Source organism: Asparagus officinalis, chromosome 5, assembly GCF_001876935.1.
Source record: "Asparagus officinalis chromosome 5, Aspof.V1, whole genome shotgun sequence".
NCBI lineage: Eukaryota > Viridiplantae > Streptophyta > Magnoliopsida > Asparagales > Asparagaceae > Asparagus > Asparagus officinalis.
Window position 1 is genome coordinate 99,603,114 of NC_033798.1, and position 11,806 is coordinate 99,614,919.

The window sequence follows — 11,806 nt, forward strand, 5'->3', positions numbered from 1 at the left end:
GCTCTCCCTCTCTCTCAAGCCATGTGCTGTAGCACAAAGAAGACATTATTTACTACAGTATATTAGCTTGATACAAATGAACAAAAGGCCTCACATTATGCAAACCCTTTTTTCAGATTCATACTGGACTGCTTTTGATGTCCATGACTAGTGAAAAAAATCCAATCAATACTAACTTTGCCCAAGACATGGCAGAGGACTACTGTTTAGATTGATACAGGCTATATTTGATCCAAATTCCACATAACTCTTGGGTATGTGAGTGGGCTTTCATTCTCAATTCTCTGGGAATGGAAAGCAGACCGAGCCCAGAAGTAGAACACTTGGAAGACTCATTATCCAACCTCTTACACGCATTCATTGATAGTCGGACCGACATATGCCAGGTTGCGAGCCAGGCTGTCTTGTCTTCCAGTCCAGAAAGAAGAGAACATTCGATCTCGTCTGATTTCGAACATTCGATTCTACCTATCATGGATGAGGGTTACGCAGAGGCATAGCAATAGGGGTGCTAAACCGTATTTGCATCTAATGAAATATGCGTAACTGTATCTGTTAGGATACATATATTCAAATCTATAACCAATAGGATATGGTTACGGATATAGTTTTGTAGTGAAATATTCGGATACACATCCAAACTCTCCGAATATGTACTGATCATATTGTTACCATAGTTTTAATCCTTAGATTATGGATTTCATGTTAGTTTTGACGGAAATTTTGCAAAATAGACCGTTTTTATAAAATATATAGCAAAATAGACCACTTTGCACGATAATTAGCAAAATAGACATCTGTTTGGCCAATAGGCCAAAAAGAGGTCGATTTTGAAAAAGTAGGGTCAGAAAACATACGGAACTACTAGTCTCGTATGTTTAGAGCCAACTAATCTAATGGTTAGCGAGCTCAGAAAATATACGGGACTAGTAGTCTCGTATATTTTCTGTCTTAACAAAACGTACGGGACTAGTAGTCTCGTACGTTTTGCAGAGCCATTTTTGCCCTGCCCAGCAAATCCAAGGGACTAGTAGTCCCGTGGATTTGTCATAACATATGTAGGCTCTACAATTTCTACGGGACTACTAGTCCCGTAGAATTGCAGACTATATATGACTCTCGAATTAGGGCACATTCGCTGAAATCAATTTCTTTCTCTCGCCATCTCCCTCTCTCTCTCCCGAGCACCAACTCCCGATCCCCCCCCCTCTCTCTCTCCTGAGCTCCAACTCCAGATCTCCCCCTCTCTCTTTCCCGAGCTCTCACTCTCTCCCAAGCCGATCAACGTCCCAAACCCGATCTCCATCTATCCTAAATCCGACCCACAATCCCTAATCCGACCCACAATCCTCATCTCTCTCCCCTAAACCCAACTCACCTCTTCCTCCCTCAAATTTGACGTCGACGTCGTCTCTTCTCTACGAGGCCGAGGAGATCTGAAATTTAATCAAGGTATAAATTTTTATTTTTCCATAAATTTATCTGTATTGTTTAGTTAATGTTGTATATCTAGAAGAAATATATAATTATGATTAAATATCTGGAAAAAAATATAATTTTTATATGATGAATTTATGAAAAACTGAATTTTTATTTTTCCATGAATTTTTATATCTAGAAGAAGTATATAATTATGATTAATTTTTAATGCTTCAGTTAAAATGGCGAATGGAGTACCGATTATTTGCTTATTCAATGGAAAACTGAGCGTTGGAATGAATAATATGCCTATATACGATGGAGGCTCTAGGAAAATGTTCATGTTGTCGAGAAATTGCAACTTTGATAGATTGATGGCGCAAATATACAGAGTTACTAGAATTAATCATGTCGAAAATTCCATTAAGGTCTTCTGTAATTGTCCAATAAATGATCAAAGAACAATTGCTGTAGAGACCACCAATGACGAAGAATTGAATAACATGATACCATTTGCGGAAAAACAAATATCAATCGAGTTGTTTATTGAAAATATTCCAATGTCTGGGGTTGCTGAAGTTTCTTATGCTCATGGAGAGTTCTCCCGCATGCTTGAAAATCAAATCTCGTTATCTCAAAGTGCCATGCGCTTAAAAAATGAGTCGGGTGCAATGTCAAATGACATGTTCTACAACTCACCGGGTCATGTTTTAATTGATTTACCGGAGAGTTCTATAATAGTAGATGATAATGATGAGGATGTAGATGCCGATGATGATACTGAAGATGCTGAAGAGGACGAACGTCTTGATAGTATGCAGTATGCAATTGGAGAGAACAATGATGACGTAAGTTGGATGGATGAATATTGCGTAAATAACGACTATGTAGAGTCTGAAGAGCCGTTGCCAGAAGAGTTTCAAAATGATGAGTGGATAAATGCCTCACAAGCTGAGTTCGTCGATCCTGGTCCTAATTTCGATCGACCCGAGGACTTTACTTTCAAAAAAGGAGAACTTTTCGAGAACAAGGAAACATTAATTTTCGCTATACGTGAATGAGCAATCAAAAACCGGGTCAAATTCAAGACGGTGAAAAGCAACACAACTAGCTATCATGTAAAGTGTTACTTTAATGAGAAAGGTCAAAGAGAGAATACAAGTGTTGCAGATGATAGAAATTCAAAGTGTCCATGGAAACTTAATGCGGCTGTTAGGAAAAAATTTAATGGCCAATTTATGATCTCTAGTTATTGCGGACTCCATACATGTTATAATCCGACTGTAACTTATGATCATAAGACTTTGACTTCCTCTTATATCACAAAGCTAATTATGCCCGAAGTTAGGCGGGAACTTAATCTTACTCCAGGACAGATAATTACAAGGGTATATGATATGAAAAGAATAACAATATCCAAGTTTAAAACATATGATGCACGGAGGAAGGCGTTGACTAAAATCTTTGGAGATTAGGAGGAATCTTACCAATTACTTCCTCATTACCTTTCAGCAATTATGAGGAAAAATCCGGGTACCATATATGACATAGTGTCTAAGGAGGTTGCGCCAGAATGGAGAGGTTCATACGGGTTTTTTGGGCATTTGGGCCCGCTATCAGAGGTTCTCCTTTTGTCGTCCGCTCTTAAGTATCGATGGAACACATTTATATGGCAAGTACAAAGGAGTGCTCTTGGTTGCGACCGGTGTAGATGCAAACGGTGGGCTATTTCCTATAGCTTTTGCAGTTGTGGAGGTGGAGGATACATCGAGTTGGAAGCGGTTTTTTCAATGTATTTACAAATATATTCCGACTGTTCAAAGTCCACGAGTTATTACCTTTATTTCTGACCAGATGAAAGGAATTCCACGAGCCTTGCACGAAGGGTGGAGTGCACCACATCATCACCGATATTGCTTGCGTCATATAAGAGCTAATTTTAAGAAAAAACATGGAGAGGTCAATTTACAAAATCTATTATGGCAAGCCGGTTGTGCAACTGACTCACTGGTATATGAGCATTGTAGAGAGAAAATTAAATCTATATCACTTGAAGCCCACGATTGGATTGAACAAAACTTGAAGCCGCAATACGAAGATCGATGGGCATTATGTAAAGATGGTGGAGTACGATATTGTATGATGACAAGTAATTGTTCCGAAAGTTTCAACAACGTACTTAAGGGTGCCCGTGCTATGCCAATTTAAGCCTTAGTTGCAAGGACATTTTATAGATTGAATGCATACTTTAATAAGAGGCGTAGTGATAGTGCAAATTGGACGAGTAAGTACACTCCAAAAAATGAGATTATTTAGCAGAAAAGGATTGTGGCTGTGAGAACATGTAGAATCGAACAATTCAATAACAATGAGTGGGAGGTTAAAGATTGTGATGGTACATACACCGTTCATCTCGACGATCAGAAGTGCAGTTGTACTTGTAGTATACCACAATTACAGAAAATCTCATGTCAACACGTTTTAGCGGTTAGTTCCAATCAAGATGGTGGTGCTAGATTGCCTTATGACCGGTATTGCTCAGCTTGGTATTCAACAAATCATTATCGGAAGGCTTATAAGGAGAGTTTTCATCCTCCCGATGATACTCGTTATTGGCCGGATTTGTATATACCTTATATATTACCACCTAAGCACAAAAGACAAGCGGGACGACCAAAATCCGTACGCATTAGATCTACCATGGATCAAGGTCGTGAAGGAGTAGCGTCACGAATCCGATGTGGGCAATGTAATCAATTAGGACATAATAGGTCTCGTTGTCCATCAAGAGCAAGTAGATAGCAATTAATTTGTAAGTAAAATATTAGATTAATGATATGTCATCATTATATGTTATTGATTTAGCAAGTAGATACATTGTTCATATGTATTTGATTTGGCAGAAACTCATAAGTTACCGTTATATGTGCAGGTATATACACGATGCTTCCCGGACCGGTTAATGATGAAGTCCTTTATGATCAGTCACGCCACCGTTCGGAGAGCATATCATTTACATCGGTAATGATAACATATTTACAGTCACATATTACTTATTCATTTTTATAATCTAATATTGGTTTTCATTTATGTGCAGAGAGGACAAGAGCTGGTTATGATTGATCATAGCCTTGGACATACGCGCTGGCCACTTGATGATCCTCGCATCATTGCCCTAGTATCCCAAGCTGGTTTTCTTACTTGCTCAAAATTGAAATGGATGAAGCTCGATTGGGCACTGCTTAACGCGTTGATGGATAGATGGAGGCCGGAGACTAACACTTTCCATCTACGTGTCGGCGAGACAACTATTACTCTCCAGGATGTAGCAGTGATCCTAGGTCTTCGCATTGATGGCCCTTGTGTCACGGGGACTGATAGGCATGTTTGGCGAGACATATGTGATACTTTGTTAGGAATATCTCCGGAGTCCTTGCCTGGAGAGTATATTAGATTGAAGTGGCTTAAGGAGAGTTTTGGAAACCCGTTGCCACAAGATGCACCTGAAGTGATGATCCAACAGCATGCGAGAGCATATATTATGCACATGATCGGGACGCTTCTTTTTCCCGATTCAAGTAAACATAAAGTCCATTTGAGGTAAGTAAACATTAAGTATTGATTTTTGCTCACTATTCTTAGTATACATGACTAACGTATTTGAACTCACGCTAGGTGGTTACCACTTATCGAAGACTTCGACGTGTGCGGGACATTATCTTGGGGTAGTGCTGTTTTAACATACCTATATCGAAAAATGTCAAAGGTTGCTTTAATGCAAAATAAGGAGCTCAAGGGTTGTTTAACATTGCTACAAGTTTGGGCATGGGAAAGATTGGTTTTGAAACCACGATTATGCGAGATCCGAGAGTTAGATGGACATATTCCACTAGGCTGCAGGTAAAAATCGTCAAATTGAATCTCATTTGTATTTAATTTTAAATTTAACATTTTGAACAAAAACGTTTCTTGCAGATGGAATGTCACAAAAGCCTATGATGAGACCCCGGCTAGGCAATTAGATTTTTACAGAGGAGAGCTCGACCGGATGAAAATTTTTCAGGTATCGAATTTGAATTGAAGTACTCTATGATATTAATATATTTCAAAGAGATATTAACATTTGGATTTTTTTGCAGTTCGAGTGGCAACCATACACCCCTCACCTACCTCGTCTACCGCTGATTTGTATGGAGGGACACGGCATATGGAAGGCCAGAGTTCCTCTCGTTTGTTTCGAGATTGTGGAGATGCACGTACCCGATCGCGTGTTTAGACAGTTTGGACTCGCGCAACATGCTCCACAATATGTCGAAAAAAATAAAGAGAAAGGCGACTAAAGGTGGACATCAAATTGACTGGCAGCGCACACATCAATCATTCATTGCCAGGTGGAATGATCGACATCAACATATTGCCAATCAGCTTTATCCTCCGATGGAAGAAGTTGATTACATTAAATGGTATTGGGGGATTACCAGACGTTGGATAATCACTCAAACTACGCCTCCAGTCGACGAAATCGAGATTCGCTCACAACAATCCCGATATGTACCAAGAGGGATAGATGAGAGACGATGGGTAAGTTAAATTGTCAAAATTATCATAGAATGTCAATCTCTTGTTAGCTTATGGTTTCTAATATCAATATTTTTATGTAATTGTAGATAAATGCTATGGACGAGGTCGAGGAGATTGCAAATGAGGGCATAGCTACCGCCACAGGAGATTCAGTACATGTATCGATATTGCATCGGATAGTGGCGAGAGTTCGTAGAGCTTTTCAACAAACTCATGAGGATCGGCATGAAGGTCGTGAGCAGGTGGATCTTGACGATACTCTATATGCAAGCCGACGTAGATGATAATCACATTTTATTACAATTTTATACCCTCATTATCTATTTTATATGAATAAATATATCACCAAGTCGAAGGAGGACGCCGACGATCTCAACGAGTGCGAAGAGAGAGACAACGGGGGAGGGGTGGATTTTTTATTTGTTAGTTTTTCCACTAAGATATATATTGTCGTATGGATTTATTGACCTTAGATTTGTTTATCTTAAACTACATATTATCGTATGGGTCGACTTGAGACATTTAGATTTGTTTAGCTTAGACTGATATAAATTATCGTATGGATTTGTGATGTGTATTTTTGTCGGATTTTGGATGTGATGTGTATTCCGTCGGATTTGTGTTGTGATGTTGTTGATTACGTCGGATTTGTGTGGTGATGTACTCTATGATGAGATTTGTGTTGTGATGTTGTAATTTTATAACTTTTTATCATAGTATACAATGTAAATGATATCTTTTTGGCGAAAATTTTGGTTGTAATCGATAAATGAGGCCCGTGCATGTTTGGTGCATGTTGCCCCTCTGCCCAGCAAATCCACGGGACTAGTAGTCCCGTGGATTTGCTGGGCAGAGGGCAAAAAGCTCTGCATAACGTACGGGACTACTAGTCCCGTACGTTTTGTTAAGGCAGAAAATATACGGGGCTACTAGTCCCGTATATTTTCTGAGCTCGGGCAGAGGGCAAAAATGGCTCTGCAAAACGTACGGGACTACTAGTCCCGTACGTTTTGTTAAGACAGAAAATATACGGGACTACTAGTCCCGTATATTTTCTGAGCTCGCTAACCATTAGATTAGTTGGCTCTAAACATACGGGACTAGTAGTCTCGTATGTTTTCTGAACCCACTTTTTCAAAATCGACCTCTTTTTGGCCTATTGGCCAAAAAAAGGTCTATTTTGCTAATTATAGTGCAAAGTGGTCTATTTTGCTATATATTTTATAAAAACGGTCTATTTTGCAAAATTTCCCTAGTTTTGATGATCAAGATGTCTAATCTTAGCTTTGCAGATAACGAACATATTAAAGAACACTTTTGGATTAACATGAACTATGTTTTTTCAATATTATCTAGTTTTCTCACATCCGGTTTTTATCCTCATGCATATCTGCTTATATATCCACATGTATATCTGTAATGATTCTGTATCTATATCTGATTTTAGCGAATATGGATATTAAGTTTCCTCACCGAGGCATATCCATGATTCCATAACCATATCCATACCCGTGATGGGTAAGTGGATATGGATATGTCAATTATCATTTACGAGCCGTATCCAGACCAAATGCACCCCTATGAGCCACAAGCGCATTTCCTTACTTCAGGGAAAGAAAGGAGCAGCTTGATCAGCGATTAGAGATCACGGACAATTGGTTTGATGGGCTGAATCTGCATCAGGTGGGCAACTGCAATTTTCCTCGACTTGTGTGTGGTGCAGTTGAATACTTGATAATAACAAAAATAGTAACTGATCTGCATAAATTTGTTCTTTCTGTTATATAGCCAGCCTACAGAAATTATTTTCAAGTTTTAAACATGTAGAGTTGTGACGCCATAAATTAAAAAGTTCAAGTGCAGAAACTACCATCTATGGTAATTCTGCTGGATTTGTAATAAAAATTTCCTTTAGGTTACTTCTTCATCGAGTTTACTAGCATGTGGCAAGTCAAATAATATACTCCGTTCATTGCCAAAAATTTTGATTCAATTTCTTCCATGAGGACAAATTCATTGCTGGGATTGCAACATAATGCATTGCTATAATTTTTATTGATGCATGTGGCAAGTCAAATAATTTACTCCATTCATTGCCAAAAAATTTGTATCAATTTATTCCATGAGGACAAATTCATTGCCGGCATTGAAACATAATGCATTGCTATAATTTTTAATGATGCATCGGTTTGAATTAGACCATATATGACCATTAAATCTTTAGAGGCTATATAAAACAGGTGTTAGCGATGGAACTTGAATCTTCTCCGTTGTCGCTTTTAGTAGTGATACACCACTCCACTCCATCAATTATGATTGGTAAAATAACATTTAGACGGTTGTGGTTCACTTTACAACTTACACTATTATCCCCTATAAATTGCAAAAGCTTTTCACCATAGAAAAAAAAACTTCTGTAATTAAATGGCAGGTGGTTATGATTCAGAAAGTGGATTCTAATCAATAAAGTCTCTCATTTCCTTTTTCCAACTAAATCCCAATAGTAGTTTCATACTTATAATGGATCCAAACGTCTCTCATTTCCTTTTTCCAACTAAATCCCAATAGTAGTTTCATACTTATAATGGATCCGAACATTCATAGGTCATTCTGTTCTTAGTATCGGACAACGACAAGGGATATTGCACCTAGTGAAAATATTGCCACAAATTTTGAAGATGATATGTTTGTTATCCAAATCATTAAACCACAGTCAACAGTATGCTACACAGCTAACAATCCGGAAGGCGCACCCAAACCGCTGAGACAAAACATCAAACACCTAACATGCAAGAATTGAATAACCCAAACCAACCTCTGCGCAGACCATCACGACGTCATCCATGTCGTCCCCAAAGCTCTCCTTGCTCCTCAAAAGATTCTTCTTCAGCTCATCTTTGAACTTATCAGTCTCCTGCAATTCAAAAAAGAATCAAACTGGGCCCAAAAATAAATTTAATTGAAAAAAAAAAAGAAATGAAGGAATTAACGCAGAGAACCAACAGCGACAGCGAATACGGGGTCTGGGTCCGGGTACACGTATTTGGGGGGTTGCCATGCTGCGAGCGCTGGTCTCAGGCTAGAGAGGACGAATATTGGATTCGGGTTCGAGTTCTTATTGGGTATTTGGATCCGGTTAAGTGATGATGGGGAACGGGAAGAGGGAAGTGATGTAATTGGAAGGAAGCAGGAGCGGGAAAAGAGGAGGAGGCTCATTGTTGGTGGGCGTACAAAGGGCCGTTGGAAGTTTTTTAACCTCTTTGGTCGTCAGTTGTTGCTCTGCCCTCATCTGCAAATTTTGCCCAGGGTGTAAAACCCTGAAGGTAAATAAAGTGTAGGCCCATGAGAGTTATGGCGGCCCACCCCATACGTAAATGCTATAGCGTGCCTCATGGGCCGTGTTTGGCGGTTTAAAAAAAACTGTAAACTCAAAGAAAAGGAAAGGAAACAACACGATGGCCCGTGCCGCTCGCATGCTAAGCGAGCGCTCTCCTAATATTCATCGCTGAGCATAAAGATCAGATAGTTTTATTTGAGTTTCCAGGAACCAGAAAAAACTAAAGTTTGTTGGATATTTTGTTGGATATTTTGTTGGAGAAAAGGCAATTTTTCCGAATGCTAATAAATTTTGTAATTAAATATATGCTTTAATTAGAAATTAAAATGAGCATAATGGCTATACATTATGACGAACGTTACGGAATTAATTACGGGTTTTGTAACGTCTTTTCCAACCCTATATATATATCCGTATGTTGAGCTCAAAATCATAAGAAAAAATATACAACAAGTTTCTCTTGTTTTTCTTCTCCCCTACATATTATTTTCATCTACATTTTAATTTTATTTTATGGGCAACTTCCTTCATCTGAGCTGAAGCTCTGCACTCTCGCCCGAGTGCAGAGGCCGGCCGTTTCCGAGGGCTTTTACCGCTAAGGGGGAGGAATCATCCGCACCAGGGTGATAGGCGGGTTCTCAATCTTCTAGGACAGTGAATACACGACTGCTCCCGTTAGGCCTAATTTTTATTATCTCTCATTTATTTTGATATTATTTCGGATTTATTTCATGCTATAATCTTAAATATTTGATTCTTTTTCCAACAATCTAGAAGATTGAGTATATAGCACTTAAGTATTAAATCTGAAATAATTATAAGTTTTCTGTCACTGTTCATTTTTAAAAAATATTTTTGTTCATCCGAAAGAAAAAAAACGAAAGTCACTGTTGAATCTCTTTTTTTTTACGTGCAATTTACAATTACTGTTCACAATTTAATCAGAAATTGTTGTTCATTATAAAACAAAAATTACTGTTTATTAAAAATATTTCTGCTAATTGCTTATCTATTAATTAATAGTATTGTTGAAATAATGATAATAATTAAATTTTTGTTACTGTTCATCCGAGGATTTTTAACTGTTAATTATTGCATTTATTACATTTAATTAATTGTTGTTAATTAAGTTGTAATAATTACTGCTAATTAATTCTAACAGTTACTTACAATTAATTGTAATTATAATTGTTTTAACTGCTTTTATTGCTTTAATTGCTATTTTAAGATGTTGCAAGTGGGCTCTTTGCCTTCCAGTACCTCACGAGTCTGAAGTTCAAGCTCTTCCACAAATTAAATCGTTCTCAGCCTTGATGTTCTAAGCTTGCTGGGGCGAGCCGGAGTCGTTCTGACAGACCCCACAAAACAAATTTTTACTCTCACGACATGTAAATCATGAGGTTTTAACATCAAAAGGTAAAACCCTCCTCGACCTTATCTAACATATGTTTGCAGTATAATTGCTAGGCAAATTAAATACTTGCAGGAAATATTTTAAAGTTTCTATATACTGTTAAGGAACAAAAACTCATTGAGTGAACCGATTCAAGTTTTCTTAGACTAGTTGGTATCTAAGGCAAGGTTTAGGAGTTGCGTAACGCGCTCTGCAAGGAACGAGGTAATTAATTGATCTTTGATCAACCTCTATTACTATCCTTACCTGGCTAACTACCCGGGTAAAACTTTAATATTTTCGCTTTAGGAGTTTTTGGTTTGGAATAAGAGGACCAGAATTATGAGAAAAATTCAGATGCATTTATTTAATTACGCTTCTTGCAACATATATTGCCTAATGATAAATGATCAATATATGAGCGAACCAAATCAAAGAAGTACATCTTTTAAAATTCTATTTTATATGATGGATTATATTTCAAATCTTCAAATGTAAAGTTCATCTCCTTCTTTTAAAATTCTATTTTATATGATGGATTATATTTCAAATCTTCAAATGTAAAGTTCATCTCCTTTATTGCATCATGATGGATATTACAATAAATGTTCATATGTCAAATCTTCAAATGTAAAGTTCATCTCCTTTATTGCATCATGATGGATATTACAATAAATGTTCATATGTCTTTTTAGATAACTTACATTTATTACATGATTAATTACAAGGTTTTATGCAAGAATGCACTTGTAAAAATTTAAAGCACATATGTACAAATAATAATAATAATAATAATATGTGTTTAAGAGGTGGTACTAGAAAATGGTCATGTAATTTTGGATGGTCTCCTTTGTAGACAACCAATTTAAATTTGGAAGGTCTTTTTTGAAGGTAACCAATTTAAATTTGGATGGTCTCTATGAAGGCAACCAAATTTTTAACCTCTTATAATAGAAATTTTTTAAAAAATTTATGCATATGTAGTAAAATATATTTTAAGATACGAAATCCTATTATAAGGATCCCTTGAATGCTTTGTATGTAACTATTAGTAATGTCATTCTTATATATGCATA

The 11,806-nt window shown here is 37.3% G+C and overlaps 1 protein-coding gene across 2 annotated transcripts in view; it reads right to left on the minus strand.

Annotated features, from left to right (window-relative positions):
- LOC109840363 (protein PLASTID REDOX INSENSITIVE 2-like) overlaps positions 1–9,279 on the minus strand; it is a 23,336-nt gene extending 14,057 nt beyond the window's left edge. For both annotated transcript variants that reach the window (XM_020408984.1, XM_020408983.1), the window contains exons 1-2: positions 9,004–9,279; positions 8,816–8,914 (exon numbers count right to left, since the gene is read on the minus strand). In XM_020408984.1, the coding sequence (XP_020264573.1) occupies positions 8,816–8,914; positions 9,004–9,216 (312 nt within the window). In that variant the 5' untranslated portion in view covers positions 9,217–9,279. The remainder of the gene's footprint in view (positions 1–8,815; positions 8,915–9,003) is intronic.